This window comes from Balearica regulorum, chromosome 32 (genome assembly GCF_011004875.1).
Source record: "Balearica regulorum gibbericeps isolate bBalReg1 chromosome 32, bBalReg1.pri, whole genome shotgun sequence".
NCBI classification, from domain to species: Eukaryota; Metazoa; Chordata; class Aves; order Gruiformes; family Gruidae; genus Balearica; species Balearica regulorum.
This window is the reverse complement of record NC_046215.1, coordinates 529,148-543,546: the sequence shown is the minus strand read 5'-3', so window position 1 is coordinate 543,546 and position 14,399 is coordinate 529,148. Positions and strand designations below refer to the sequence as shown.

The window sequence follows — 14,399 nt, the reverse complement described above, 5'->3', positions numbered from 1 at the left end:
GCCGATTTGGTGAAACACATGCGTATCCACACCGGCGAGAAACCGTTCCAGTGCGGTCACTGCGGCAAACGCTTCAGCGTCAGCTCCAACCTCTTCCGCCATCGCCGCATCCACACCGGCGAGAAGCCGTACGCCTGCGCCGACTGCGGCAAGAGCTTCACCGACAAATCCACCCTCACCCAGCACCGACGCACCCACACCGGCGAGAAGCCGTACGTCTGCGCCGTCTGCGGCAAGGGCTTCAGCCACAGCTCGCACCACAAGCGCCACGAGAAGATTCACCGCGGGGACGGGCCCCTCCTGGCGTTCGCCCCCCGGCCCTTCTGAGGACGCCGGTGAACGGGCGGCGCCGCCCCGGTAACGCTGACGCCGCCGGTGACGTCGGCGCCGCTCGTGACATTGGTGCCGCCCGTGATGTCAGCGCCACCGTTTGACGTCAGTGCCACCGGTGACATCAGTGCTGCCCGTGATGTCAGCACCGCCCCAGTGATGCCGATGCCACCCCGGTGTGATGCTGATGCCGCCGGTGACGTCAGCGCTGCCCTGGTGACGTCAGCGCCGCCCTGGTGACGCCGATGCTGCCGGTGATGTCAGCGCTGCCTGGGTGACATCAGCGCCGCCCCGGTGATGCCGATGCCGCCGGTGACGTCAGCGCTGCCCTGGTGATGTCAGCGCCGCCCGTGATGTTGGCGCCACCGGTGACGTCAGTGCCGCCCCGGTGACATCAGCACTGCCCCAGTGACATCAGCGCTGCCCCGGTGACATCAGCGCCGCCCCGGTGATGCCGATGCCGCCCCGGTGACAGCCCTTGGGACGCTGCGCCGGGGGGACCCTCTCTCGCCTCGTTAGGAAGCTCTTAATTACCGTGTTCAACCTTCCTCCGTCCCTGGGGGGGGGGGGGGGTCTCCCCTGGGTTGTGGGGTTGGGGGGGGGGGGGGGGGGTCTTCGCCCCGGCTGTGGCGCCGCTCGAGCTGGGGGGTCCTGGACCATCCCCCCCCCAATCCCCTCCCCTCCCCCCCCCCGGCTCGTCCTTTCTGGGGGAAATTTGGGGGAAATTCCCCTCAATGAGGAATATTTTTTTTTGGGGGGGGGGGGTGTCAGAGCAGCGTGCACCCCCAGGGTCCTCCTGCCCCCCCCCCCGAGTGGGGGCTGAACCCCACGTTTGTAGATGGGGGGGAGGGGCACTGACCCCACGCGGGATTTGGGGGGCACAGTGGGGGAGGGGCTGAAGGGACCCCCCATGTTCCACCCCTCCCCCCCCCGCTCCGGGGGTGCGCCCTGCCCTTTTGGGGGGGGGAGGGGTGGGGACCCCGGGAGCGGCTGCCCACGGGTGGGGGTGGGGGGGTATCGGGGGGGTGTCGCGCTGTCGGGAGGGGGGTGGGGGTGGGGGGAGGATGTCGCGGTTTGAGCTTCCTGGGTCAGGCACCGCCGCCTCCATTGTCGGCCGGAGCCGGGCGGAGCCGCGCGGGCAGCGACCCCCCCTCCCCCCCCCCAACTGCCCGACCCCCCCCTCCCCCCTCCACTGCTGACCCCCCCCCCCCCCCCCCGCCGCCCCCCCCGGGATCGCGGAGTGGGGCAGCCCCGACACCCCCCCCCCCCCCCCCACGGTGCTGCGAGGGGCCGGGACCCTCCACTGCCCCCCCCAACCTGTGGGGTGCCCCCCCCCACTGCCCCCCCCAACCTGTGGGGTGCCCCCCCCCACTGCCCCCCCCCAACCTGTGGGGTGCCCCCCCCCCACTGCCCCCCCCCAACCTGTGGGGTGCCCCCCCCCCCCCATCCATCCATCTCACCGACGAGGCTCCATCCCCCCCCAAACCCCCCCCCCCGGACCCAGCCGAGAGCTCGCGGCTGATCTCACACCCCCCCCCCCCCATTTTTTGGGGTGACCCCCATCATGTCCCCCCGAAAACCCCGGGGTGCCGCGGGCAAGAGCCCGGAGAAGAAGAAGAAGCGGAAAGCGGAGAAGCCGAAACGCGGCCCCCCCGAGCACGAGGAAGAAGAGGAGGAAGAGGAAGAGGAAGAGGAAGCGGCGACTCGTTTCCTTCCCCGGGCCAAGGGCGATCGCCCCAATTTGTGTTCGGAATGCGGGAAGAGTTTCCTGCACGGCTCGGACCTGGTGAACCACCAACGCATCCACACCGGCGCCAAACCCTTCGTCTGCGGCGATTGCGGCAAAAGCTTCCGGCAGAGCTCGACGCTCATCACCCACCGGCGCATCCACACCGGCGAAGCGCCTTACGCCTGCGGTTACTGCGGCAAGAGTTTCCGCGTCAGCTCCAACTTCGTCCGTCATCGCCGAATCCACACCGGTGAAAAACCCTACCGCTGCCCGGCGTGCGGCAAAAGCTTCGCCGACAAATCCACCCTCACCCAACACCAACGCGTCCACACCGGCGAGAAACCGTACCGCTGCGCCGACTGCGGCAAGAGCTTCAGCCGGAGCTCCCACCGCAAGCGGCATCTCCGTAACCCACCCGCCAAAGGGCGCGGACGATGCGACCGTCGCGGCGGCACCGAGTCGCCGCCGTCGTCGGCCAAACCCGAGGATGCCAAAGGCGGGAAGGAGCCGTCGGCCGTCGAGGTGCCCAACACTTGCGCCGAGTGTTGGCAAAGTTTCGGCCAGAGCTCGGATTTGGTGAAGCACATGCGTATCCACACCGGCGAGAAACCGTACGCCTGCCCGCACTGCGGCAAACGCTTCAGCGTCAGCTCCAACCTCACCCGCCATCGCCGCATCCACACCGGCGAGAAACCGTACGCCTGCGCCGACTGCGGCAAGAGCTTCACCGACAAATCCACCCTCACCCAGCACCGACGCGTCCACACCGGCGAGAAACCGTACCGCTGCGCCGTCTGCGGCAAGACCTTCAGCCGGAGCTCGCATCACAAACGCCACGAGCGGACCCACGCCGACGACCCCCCCCCTGCCCCTCTGGACCTGCGCGCCCCACGGTTTCTAACCGGCACCGGCGCCGGCGGCGTTTCCCACCCCCCCCCCCCCAACCCCGACGCTTCGGTTGGGTCGTACGGACGTAACCAGGACGGCAAATTTACCGGAGCCGCGAGGTCGGAGCCGCCGTGTCCGGCGGGGCAAATATCCACCCCCCCCCATATTTGTGGGGTGCAACGCGCTCGGACCGGGGAGGGAGCCCGGGGAGGGAGCCCTTTCCAGCGGAGTTAATCAAAATCCTCTCTTTTCTCCTCAATTTTCTTCGGGGGCTCTGAGCTTCGCCTGGATTTAGGCTGGGTTTATTTTTTTTTTTTTTAATTTTGGGGTTTTTTTCCTCCATCATTTTGGGTTTCCCCGGGGGTTAAAAAAAAAAATTAAAAATTTCCCAAGTATTAAAAAAAAAAAACCAACCCAAACCAAACCCAAACCAACCCAAACTGACCCAAACTTAATAAAATAAATAAAATAGTGTCTTTTTTTTTTTTTTTTTTTGGAAGTTTGAGGTTTTTTTTGGAGTGTTTTCGGAGCAGAGGGAGGTGCGACGACGCCGGATGCCGACGGTGGCAGGGGCAGGACGGAGCTGGCGGGAGGCTGGGGGGGGGGTGGGGGGGGGGTCTGGGGGGGTTTGGGGCACTGAGGGTGGGGAACAGCCCCGGGACCCCCCAACCCCCCCCCTTCCCCCCCCCCGGGCTCTATTTTTAGCCCCGTTCTGGGGATTTTGGTGTTTTTTACGGTGCCGGCGCAGCGGAGCACCCCCGGTCCCGTGTCTGGCGGGGGGGGGGGGGTGGTGTGTGTGGGGGGGCCCTGCCCTGCGCCCCCCCCCCCCCCCCCCCCCCTTTCCCGGTGCCGCTCCCGGCTCAGCCGCGTCTCTCCCGGGGGGCGAAGCGCCGTGAAGGGGACGTCGCAGCCGAGGGGGGGGGTTGTCACCCGCAAAAAAGAAAAAAAAAAATCCCAAAAGGGCCTGAAAAAAGGGAGCAGGGTGGGGTGTATGGTCCCCCCCCCCCAGGAACCCCACCATATATGTATGTATAAAAAAATATATATATATATATAAAAAAACCAACTGGATTTTGGGGCCCTGAGTGTTTTGCAGCACTGGGGGGGGGTGTTTTGCAGCAGGAGCCCCCCCCCCCCAAAATTTCACCATCCCGGTGCTGATGGTGCAGAACAGGGATTTCACCTTTTTTGGGGGTTTTTTTACGTACAGATGTACGCGCGCGGGCAGGCTCCAGCTGTGGCGGGGACGGGGGGGGTGACACACACCCAGATGTTTCCAGACACCCCTTATTCCAAGCGTGCCCCCCCCCCTCACCCCCCCCCCCCCTTCGGTTTTTTCCTCAAACGACAGCGAGAGCGGGACGGAGTAATAACGACGAGAGCAACGAAGGAGAAGTAATTATTATTCAAATTTTTGGGGTGTTTTTTGTTTTTTTTGTGTTACTCTGTTCTACAGTCGCTACCGACCCAACCGCTACGCCCCCTCCCCATCCCAAACCACCCCCCGCCCCCCCCCCCCCATAATCCCCCCTACCAGCCTTACGGCTCATCCCGCTACTCCTCATCCCAACGGCCCCTCCGGCACGCGCCGCGCCGTACCCCGGCGCCGTCGGCCGTGCCGAAACCCCCCCCCCCCCCCAATCCCCCCCCCCCGTGTTGTGTGTGTGTCCCCCCCTGCCCCCCAAACCCCCTAGCAGGGCTGGCTGGGGTACGGCCAGAGGGGCAGGAGGGAGACGGGGTTTTGCCCGGCGTGGGTTCGCTGATGTCGTTTGTGATGCGAGCTCCGGCTGAAGGTCTTGCCGCAGTAGGCGCAGGCGTACGGTTTCTCGCCGGTGTGGATGCGTCGGTGCTGGGTGAGGGTGGATTTGTCGGTGAAGCTCTTGCCGCAGTCGGCGCAGGCGTACGGTTTCTCGCCGGTGTGGATGCGTTGGTGGCGGATGAGGTTGGAGCTGACGTTGAAGCGTTTGCCGCAGTGCGGGCAGGCGTACGGTTTCTCGCCGGTGTGGATACGCATGTGCTTCACCAAATCCGAATTCTGGCTGAAGCTTTGCCAACATTCGGCGCAAGTGTTGGGGATGGCCACGGTCGGCGGCTTTTCACCGCCGGCGTCGTCCCGTCGACGTCGTTTCGCCGGGGAGTTGCCGGGGGGCTGCTTGGGGCGGCCGAAGCTTTTCCCGCAGTCGACGCACTTGTACGGTTTCTGGCCGGGAGGACGCGGTGCCGATCCGGCGACGACGCTACCGGCGCCCACCTCCTTCCCGCAGTCCCGGCAGCTTCGCGGGTTGCCGCCGGCGTGGGTTCGCCGATGCCGGAGCAGGTTGGCTCCCAGACCGAAACTTTTGCCGCAGTCGAGGCAGGCGAAGGGTTTCTCCCCTCCGTGGCTACGCCGGTGCGACGCCAACGCCGCGCTCTGGGCGAAGCTCTTGCCGCACTCCACGCAGATGTTGGGGTGCTCCCCGCCGGCCGCGCGCTGACGGACCACCGTCTCCTTCCGTTTTCGCCCGCCGCGGCCGCGGGACACGGTTTCGGCCTCCGTGGCGGCGACGGTGCCGGTGACCTTGCCGTGGTCGGCTTGGGGGGCTACGGACCCTCTGCAGCGCTTCGGTGACATGGTGACGGGGGGGTGTGGGGTGTGGGGTGGGGGGTGGGTGGCACTTTTTTTTTTTTTTTTTGGGGGGGGGTGGGGGGGGGTGTCCCCCGCTACCTGCAGCGACAACGGGAGAAGCCGGCGCTGAGCGCGTCGCTCCCACCGGAACCGGCACCCCCCCGGCTCAGACTTGGGGGGGGGGGCGATGCCCAAATACCCCCCCCCCACCCCCCCTCCCGGGTTCGGCTGCCCCCCCCCCCCCCCCCCCCCCCCCCCCCCGACCCCCCCCCCCCTTCCCGCGGTGTCCCGGTACGCTGCGGTTCCCGCCCCGGTCCCTGGTCCCGGTTTCCCCCCCACCCCCCCCCCCCCAAACCCTTTTCCCCCCTTTTATCCGCTCCCCCCCCTCCCTCCCCCCCCCCCAAAACCCCCCCGTTCGCCCCGTCCGGGCGGTGCCGGGGCCTCGCCGGTGCCGGGCGGACAATGGAGGCGGCGGCGGCAGCGCTGACCCAGGAAGTTCAACCCCCGGGGGCTGCTCCGAGGAAGGCGGCGAGGGGGAGACCCCGGCCCCCCCCCTAATCCCCATCCCCCCCCCCCAGCCCCATCCCCCCACTCCCCATCCCCCCCACTCCCCATCCCCCCCCATCACCCCCCCAGACCCCGACCCTGTGTCTGTCTCCCCCCCCCCTCCCCCCAGCATCAGCCCCCTCCTCATCCTCATCCGGATGGGGAAGCTCATGGAGGGGGACACACACACACACACGATGGCGCGGGCAAGGGGGTCCCCACGGATTTTGACACCCCCCCCCCCCCCCCCGAAACACAGAGGCGTGCGGAGCCCATGGCCGGCGAACAACGATTCTTTACTAGGGCAGCGGGGAATGAAACGGGGGGACACACACACACAACCCCCCCCACCACCACCCCGGGGGGGGGGTCCCGCTCCAAGCGTCGCGGCGTCGGCTGCTCCGACAGCCCCGTTGCAGACGGCCGTCGCCGAATCGAGGAGTGACGGGACCCTTCGTGCTCACGCAGGGAGGAGAAAGCCGCGGCGTGAGGCTCCGCTTTGGGGTGTCCCCCCCCCTCCCCTTTCCACCCCCCCCCCTTTCCCCCCCCCCCACCCCACCCCCCCACACACACAGACAGGTAAAGGGCTCGGCCCCATCTACACGACGGCCACGGCACGACGCAAAGGCGGCTCGAAGCGTCGCGAGACATCGGCCACCCGCCCGGCACGGGCTTCCCACCGCCGCGGCCGGGGAATCGCCGCGGGCAGCCGGTGCTGGTGCCGCGTCCCTGTTGTTGCGGGCGGGAGAAGCGAAACGTCCCCTCGAGTCCGTCCCCACCGCGGCTCCGCTCCCTCGGGCTCAGGACTTGGGCAGGGAGGGGTGGAGATCTCGGTTGCCGGCACAGCTCGGCGCATCTCCCGCTCCCCCCACCCCACCGGCGCGGCCGTAAGCCCCCGGCGTTCCCCCGAGCCGCATCCAGCCCCATCCATCTCAGCGCCCCCCACCCCCCACCCCCCACCCCACACCCCAAAAAACCCCCCAGCGTCGGGCGCCTATCCCAGATGAACCCGCTGGTGCCTGATGAGCGCCGAGCTGACGATGAAGCTCTTGCCGCAATCGCCGCACTGGTAGGGCTTCTCGCCGGTGTGGGTACGGAGGTGGGTGATGAGCGCCGAGCTCTGCTTGAAGCTCTTCCCGCAGTGCGGGCACTGGTAGGGGGTCTCGCCGGTGTGGATGCGTTGGTGGCGGATGAGCGCCGAACTTTCGAAGAAACTCTTGCCGCAACCGTTGCACTGGTAAGGTTTCTCGCCGGTGTGGGTGCGTTGGTGCTTGAGGAACGCCGAGCTGTAGCTGAAGCTCTTGCCGCAGTCGGCGCATTTGTAGGGCCGTTCGCCCAGGTGGGTCCTCTGGTGCGTGTTGAGGTTGGAGCTACGGTTGAAACTCTTCCCGCATTGGGGGCACTTGTAGGGTCGTTCGCCGGTATGGATGCGTTGGTGAACGACGAGATCGGAGCTCCAGCTGAAGCTCTTCCCGCATTTGGCGCAAGCGTAGGGACGTTCGCCGGCGTGCAGCCGCTGGTGTTTCGCCAGGTCCGAGCTCTGGCCGAAGCTTTTCCCGCAGTCGGGGCACTTGTAGGGTCTGTCCCCGCTGTGGATGCGTTGGTGGGCGTTGCGGTTCGAGCTGCGGGTGAAGCTCTTCCCGCAGTCCAGGCACTTGTAGGGTTTTTCCCCCGTGTGCAACCGTTGGTGGATCAGCAGCTCCGACCGTCGGGAAAAGGTTTTCTCGCACTGCCGGCAGGTTTTCGGGGCGTCCCCCCTTCGCGCCCGTCGACCCCCTCGACCGCCGGTCACCGCGCCGCCGCGGGGGGGGACGCGTCAGATGTTCCTCGGGGGGATCCCGGGGGTCCCAGGGTGGGTCGCAGCGGCTTTGGCAGGCGTCCCCGAGCACGGGGGATTGGGGGACGCCCTCCTCGGCCCCCCGCGACAGGATGACGTCCAGCTCCGCCATCTCGGGGCCGTCCGGTTCGGGACCCTCCTCCTCCTCGTTCTCGCTCCCCGTCCCGTCATCTGCAGAGAGAGAGACGACGCGGTGACATTTTGTGGGGGTGGGGGGTGGGGGAGCCCAAAAAAATCCCAAGGGACACCCCGGACGACACCCCAAACCTGCGTCCCGTCCGTCCTCACCTGCGGGGGCCACCCTGAGGATTTCCCATTCCTTGGAATCGTTCGGATCCGGCACCCCCAGCTCTTCCTCCAGCTCCAGCCGGGAGATGACGTTGGGTTTGGGAATTGGGAAGTCTGCTCCGGAAAAATGGCGGGGGGGGGGGGGAAGATATTGGGTTTGTTACGGGTCCGTTACATGGCGGTTATTAAATGCTATGCATATATATATATTAAAAAAAAAATATATAAAAAAGATATATAGAGATAAAAAAGATATAAAAAAGATATATAGATAAAAAAGATATATATACATAAAAAAGATATATAGACATAAAAAAAGATATATAGAGATAAAAAAGATATATATATATATGTACTTTCTAAAGGAAACACGGCATTTTTGGGTTCAGGCGAGCAGCTAGGAGAGAAAGGCGATAACCGGCTTTTTATTTATTTTATTTTATTTTATTTTTTTTTTTTTTTTGGCGGCGAAGCACCGGCGCGCGGCGGGGCAGGTGTCGGCACGCTGGCGCGAGCGTGCGACGCCGCCGGCCTTACCCAGCAGGATCAGGGACTCGTAGCCGTCCTGCATGATGCCGACGCCGCTTCGAAACCCAGCAGCACCTGCAAGAGAGGGAAAGGGGGGGGGGGGGTGTTCAGGGGTACCCCCCCCACACACACACACCCCCACCCCCCGATGCGGGGAACGGAGCTTGTCGCGGTCCCCGTTAACCGGGCGGATGATTCGGTGGGTATGGCGGGGGGCGGGGGGGTTGTCGCTAGCCGGACCACCCGCGCTGCGCTCGGACGGGGATGCGGGGTCCGAGCATCTCCCCTCGGAGCGCGGGGGGGACCCCCCGGTACCTGCCGGGGGGGGGGGTGTGTGGGGGGAGCGGAACCGGGGGAAGGTGGGGGGGGGGGGGTGATGCTCGGGGTGATGCTCCGGGGGTCCCGTGTCCGGGGGGGTCCCCGTCCGCCCCCCCCCCCCCCCCCCCCCCCCCCCCCCCCCCCGACCTGGGGCTGCCGCGGTCCCGGCTGCTCGGGGAAGAGCCGCCGGCCGCCTTCGGGCTGCTCCGCCCCGGCTCCCGGATGGAGGAGCCGCCGGTGACCCAGGAAGTTCAGCCTCCGCCGCCGTCACCGGGGAGGTGCGGAGGGAAGCGGGGGCGAGGAGCGGCGGAGCTTCATCCCCCCCCCTCATCCTCCATCCTCCATCCTCCATCCCTGCCGGCGGGGGTGGGGGGAGACGGGGGGTGGGCTGCTTCTGCCCTCCTCATCCTCCTCCTCATCCCCATCCTCATCCTCCTCCTCATCCCCATCCTTCCTCCCACCTGTGTGCCCATCCACATCCCTGTCCTCATCCTCATCCTCATTCCTGTTGCCAGCCCTGTCCTCCTCCTCTTCCCCGTCCCTGTCTTCATCTTCATCCCTGTCCTCATCCTCATCCCCGTCATCCCCATCCTCATTCCGGTTGCCAGCCCTGTCCTCATCTTCATCCCTGTCCTCATCCTCACCCTCATTCCCGTTGCCATCCCTGTCCTCCTCCTCTTCCTCATCCCCGTCTTCATCCCTGTCCTCATCCCTCCTCCCACCTGCATGCCCATCCTCATCCTCGTCCCCATTCTCATCCTCGTCCTTGTCCTCATCTTCACCCCCATCCCCGTCCCCATCCTCATCCTCACCCCCGTCCCTCCTCCCACCTGTATCCCCCTCCCCGTCCCCCCGTTGTCCCCCCCACCCCGTCCGGGTGCAGCCCTGCCTCCGCAGGGTGACAGCAAGGGACACGCAAAGGTGACCAGACCCCCCACCCCCCACCCTTGGGGGTCCTCCCGCTCCGGAGGGGACGCGGGGAGGTGGGTGCCCAACACCCCCCCCCCCCCACCTCTGGCGGAGATCCAGCCCGGCCCGCTCGGCTTCCCGGGGGGGGGGGATTTATCCTGCCGGGTCTGGACCCGCCTCGGCCGCTTCACCCCCCCCCCCCCCAATCGTCTGACATCCTGGGAGAGCTGCGGCCGGGGGGGGGACCCCGGGGATCCCCCCGTCTCCGAGCCGCCCCCGTGTCGGCCTCAAAAAGAGACGGCGGGAGCCGCGGGGGTCGGCGGCGAGCCAGAAGGCGCCTCCAACACCCAAAACTCAGCGACCCACCTTGCGCCCCAACCTCCGCATCCCTTTTCGGGTGAAACGCACCGAATTCCTTCGCTTTCCCCCACCCGTGAAACAACGGCGGCCGGCCGCCGTTCGGCAGGGAGGGCTCAGGAGTTTTGACAAACCCCCCAGCGCCGGACGGCGCGTCTCGACGACGCTTCACCCCAGATCCGCCGCCCGCCACCCCGACCCAGCCGCGCGCCGGTGGCCGCCACTGCGGGATGGCAGATTTTATTACCGAACACCACACAGGAAAAAAAAAAACAAACCAACCCCAAAAACCTCGGGGAGGGGACGCCGGGGCGGCACGGGAAACGGTCAGAGGGATTTTCCGTGCCGCAGGCGCCAGTGGGTGATGACGTTGGAGCTCTGGGTGAAGCTCTTGCCGCAGTCGGGGCAGACGTAGGGTCGCTCGCCGGTGTGGACGCGCTTGTGTTTGGTGAGCGCAGAGCTGGTGGTGAAGCTCTTGCGGCAGTCGGGGCAGACGTAAGGCCGCTCGCCGGTGTGGACGCGTTGGTGGGTGGTGAGGTGGGCGAATTGGCTGTAGCCGCGGCCGCACTCCCCGCAGCGGTACGGCTTCTCGGGCAGGTGGGTTCGACGGTGCCGCAGCAGGTAGGAGCTGGTGGAGAAGCTTTTGCCGCAATCGGGGCAGGCGAAGGATTTCTCGGCGCGGTGAGTGCGTTGGTGTTTGGCCAGCAGCGAGCTGTCGGTGAAAGCTTTGCCGCAGGCCGGGCAGGGGTAGGGCCGCTCGCCGGTGTGGGCGCGTCGGTGGATGGTGAGCGACGGGCAGTCCCGAAAACTCTCGCCGCAGTCGGGGCAGCGGTAGGGTCGTTCGCCAGTGTGAAGCCGTTGGTGCCGAGTGAGGTTGGAGCTGCTGCCGAAACGACGCCCGCACTCGGGGCAGGGGTAGGGCCGTTCGCCCGTGTGCGTCCGCCGGTGCTTCACCAGGTCCGAGTTAACGTTGAAGCTTCGGCCGCAGTCGCGGCAACGGTAGGGCCGTTCGCCGGTGTGAAGCCGTTGGTGGGTGAGGAGGTGGGAGCTCTGCCCGAAGCAGCGCCCGCACTCCGGGCAGGCGTAGGGCCGTTCGCCCAGGTGGCTGCGGCGGTGGGTCAGCAGGTTGGAACGCAGGCTGAAGCTCTTCCCGCACGCCTCGCACGTGTTGGGGCACGACCGCGACGTCCCGCTGCTTCCGTCGCGTTCCTGCTCCGTCTCCTGCCCGGGGGATGTGTCCCCCGTCTCCGTGAGCTCCTCCTGCGCGTCACCTGCCGGGGAAGACGACGGGCGATGAGGCGACGGCGCCCGGGAGGGTAGGGACGGGATGGGGAGGGGGTGCCGACGCTGCCGAGCCCGACGCCGAGCCCAGCACCGTCCCGGTACCTGCTCCGGCGTCTCCCCGGTTCGCTCCTGCCTCGGGGCTGCGGGCGCTCGGGTCCATGCGGGGCCGGGAGCGCTGCGTCCCCTGGGGAGAGGAGAAGAGGAATCGGGGAGGGGGGGTGGGCTTGCCCGAGAGGGGCGGTTTCAGGGCTGGGCCCCCCCTTCCAACACCCCAGCATCAGCGGCACGGGGGCTGCCGGCACCCCGGGAGCGGCCGGGGCTCTCTGAAGGGCAGCTGCGCTCCCCCAGGCCCCTTTTTGGCTCAGCAGAGCCCACTTCAGACCCCCCCCCCCCACCCCCCCCCGAGTCCTTCCCGGGGCCTCGCTGACCCTGGAGCACCCACTCGCTGCTCCCTGCTGCCAGGCAGGATCCCCAGAGGACCGCCGCGCTCTGCTCTGAGCCCCCCCGGCCCCTCAACACCCCTCCCGAGGCGTTTTTCTGTCCTTTACTGCTGTTCCAGCCGCAGCGCTCGGCAGTTTCTGATTTTTCTTTTTTTTTTTTGTTGTTGTTGTTGTTTGTTTCAGCCCTACTCTCGTGTTTTTTGTCCTTTGGGACCCCGTTACGGGAGTCGGCTGGAGAAACCTCGGGAATCTGGACGACTGGGAGGCACCGTTGGTGATTTATGGCGAATAATTCGCTCTGCAGCCGGGGATATTTCAGAGAAGGAACCTTACGCGATGGAATTCTGCTCTGGCAGCCTGCCCTGTCCGAAGGCAGCGTCGGTGCCAGCCCGGCAGTGCAGTCTCGGCGGATGCAAACGCCAACAGCGCCGTCTTTTCTTTTCCAGACAGAAAAACTCAAGCGCGTCGTTCCTGTAGGTACGTTTAATGAACTACTTTCCCACGTCGCTTCATATAATCTCAGCTTATTTATATCTACGTAAAGAAAAGTTTGCGTTCCACCCAATACAATTAAGTTTAATTACCGACCTGACCGGGTTGTGGGCGCGACGTACGACGCCGCAGCAAGGGAGCGGGTGGCGGCGTCTCCGGCAGCGGGGACGTTTCCGTTATTCCGGTTTTTTACTGCCTATTATTTACTTTAAAACATTTAGAATAAAAACTTAAGCAACAGTAGCTAGAACAGTCTTTACGAGTAAATAACGCCTAGACTCCAGCTATTGCGCGAAACTTTACAGACTGTGATTACTCCTAAATTATATTATAAAATTACGAGCAGCAAAATAAAAGTTAGAGAGCACTAATTGGGTTTAATATCTGTAGAGAAACAACTCTAGTTAGTATTAAAAAATAAATCTATTTATTTTTATTATAATAAGCTAGTTAATCCCGCTTAGAAGTAAAGCGAGGATTGAAACGTTACAGTGCAAATAAAATATATGTTGTTTAGGGATGAGTCATGACCTAATTTAACCCAGCTATCACTTAATGAACCAGGCGGTAATTATTCCTAATCTGTACCGTAATTAAAAAAAGTAAAAAAGCAGTCCTTTTTTTAAGCGATAAAGGTAGCAATTACGTAGCTAACTTTAAATATAGCCATTATTAAATAAATTGCAGGCCTTAATGACTCCCAATCGGAAGCAAAATAAGAGTTTTAGAATTTAAAATGGAAACAGAATGTGAAAGCTAATAAGGGGTGTTGAATACATAAATTATAACAACACAGCTGTAAATAAATTCGGAGGCAATGATGGCTCTGGCTCAGAAGCGAAACACTAATCGAAGCTTTATATTTTTATATAAAGAGAAATAAACCCAAGTCACTAAATACTGGCTGTGTTTAAAGTTAAGTGTTAAGAAAATTCACAGGCGGTAACGATTCTCAACCAGAGCTAACAGCGTTCAAAACCTGAGATTTAAAGTAAAAGTAGAAAATTAACAGAGAGTCACGACCGCCCGAATTTAAATGTTTTTCAGGAAAAAACCCCCACCAAAGCACAGGTATGAATTACTTCCAAGCGGAGCTACAATAAAAGTAAACCCAGCGCAAATTAAATTTGAGTAGTACGCAATTAAATTGAATTTTAAAAACATTTAGAACAGCAATCGGGCACCGTTAAGGTCTCCCCCTTATTTAATAACGCCAATACTGACGCATTAACAACGCCCGAGCAAGACCATCGCAAGAAAAATTTCCAGATACTACGCAGAGATAGAACACTAACGGGGAGCAGCTTCCTACACTACCACCTTATCGGAGTTAAGGTGATTACATCACCAATTAATTCAGTTTCTAATTCACAATACGCAATCAGGATTTGGAATAATTAACCTTTCCTTCCTCCTCACCTTTCGCCGCTTCGTCTCCTTTTCCCTGCAGCCGCGGATAACCGGAATCCTCCCTGGGAGCAAACCGTTCACTCGTGACGTTCGGTGACAGCGCGTTATTTAACCGGGCCGTTCAAATGACGCAATATTACCTAAAAAACCCAACTTGACGAGGCTCCCCGAGGGAACCAGCCCCCCATTTCCTTCCACCCCCCCCCCAGCTGCTGCCCTACCTTCCCCAGCGCCAGCTCCTCCGGCCGGAGCCGCCACAGCCCGGGACAGGCATCAGCAGAGGCTGTCTGCACCTGTAATAACCGTTATTACGTCAACAGGCAAGGAATTGCGTCACGCAAACGGGAGCCTTCGCCCCGTCTCGTCATTAAAAGACCCTCCCAAGCTCCCGGGCCCGCAGGGAAACGAACGAACCGGCACCACCCGGGAGCGGCCATC

The 14,399-nt window shown here is 63.3% G+C and overlaps 4 protein-coding genes across 8 annotated transcripts in view; 1 reads left to right on the top strand and 3 right to left on the bottom strand.

Annotated features, from left to right (window-relative positions):
- Nucleotides 1-3,266, top strand: part of LOC142598948 (uncharacterized) — an 89,286-nt gene extending 86,020 nt beyond the window's left edge. Inside the window, exons 3-4 of the mRNA XM_075738461.1 lie at nt 5-284; nt 2,056-3,266. Of these exons, the coding sequence (XP_075594576.1) occupies nt 5-284; nt 2,056-3,181 (1,406 nt within the window). The 3' untranslated portion in view covers nt 3,182-3,266. The remainder of the gene's footprint in view (nt 1-4; nt 285-2,055) is intronic.
- Nucleotides 1-14,399, bottom strand: part of LOC142598920 (butyrophilin subfamily 1 member A1-like) — an 81,641-nt gene that overhangs the window by 3,577 nt on the left and 63,665 nt on the right. The gene's annotated exons all lie outside the window — the stretch shown is intronic.
- LOC142598919 (butyrophilin subfamily 1 member A1-like) overlaps nt 1-14,399 on the bottom strand; it is an 83,490-nt gene that overhangs the window by 13,810 nt on the left and 55,281 nt on the right. The gene's annotated exons all lie outside the window — the stretch shown is intronic.
- LOC142598928 (uncharacterized) lies at nt 4,611-14,287 on the bottom strand. Of its 5 annotated transcripts, XM_075738409.1 has the most exons (6): nt 12,388-12,522; nt 11,723-11,803; nt 10,682-11,610; nt 7,138-7,855; nt 5,133-5,135; nt 4,611-4,982 (listed from the first exon to the last, which is right to left on the bottom strand). In XM_075738409.1, the coding sequence occupies exons 2-6, from the start codon at nt 11,777-11,779 to the stop codon at nt 4,638-4,640; spliced, it is 2,052 nt and encodes a 683-aa protein (XP_075594524.1). In that variant the 5' UTR covers nt 11,780-11,803; nt 12,388-12,522; the 3' UTR covers nt 4,611-4,637. The 5 variants fall into 5 exon arrangements, with proteins under 5 accessions (XP_075594524.1, XP_075594523.1, XP_075594520.1 ...); XM_075738408.1 differs by lacking the exons at nt 4,611-4,982; nt 5,133-5,135; nt 7,138-7,855; nt 12,388-12,522 and adding exons at nt 12,648-12,757; nt 13,971-14,101; nt 14,183-14,287 and having other exon boundaries at nt 10,514-11,606; nt 11,722-11,803; XM_075738405.1 differs by lacking the exons at nt 4,611-4,982; nt 5,133-5,135; nt 7,138-7,855; nt 12,388-12,522 and adding exons at nt 12,648-12,757; nt 13,971-14,101; nt 14,183-14,287 and having other exon boundaries at nt 10,514-11,610.

Coding starts and splice junctions, on each gene's coding strand:
- LOC142598928 (XM_075738409.1), bottom strand. CDS start 11,779: ATGGACCCGAGCGCCCGCAGCCCCGAGGCAGGAGCGAACCGGGGAGAC. Junction 11,611..11,722: donor ACCGGGGAGACGCCGGAGCA/GGTACCGGGACG, acceptor TCGTCTTCCCCG/GCAGGTGACGCGCAGGAGGA. Junction 7,856..10,681: donor ATCACCCACTGGCGCCTGCG/GCACGGAAAATC, acceptor ACGGGCGCGAAG/GGGGGACGCCCCGAAAACCT.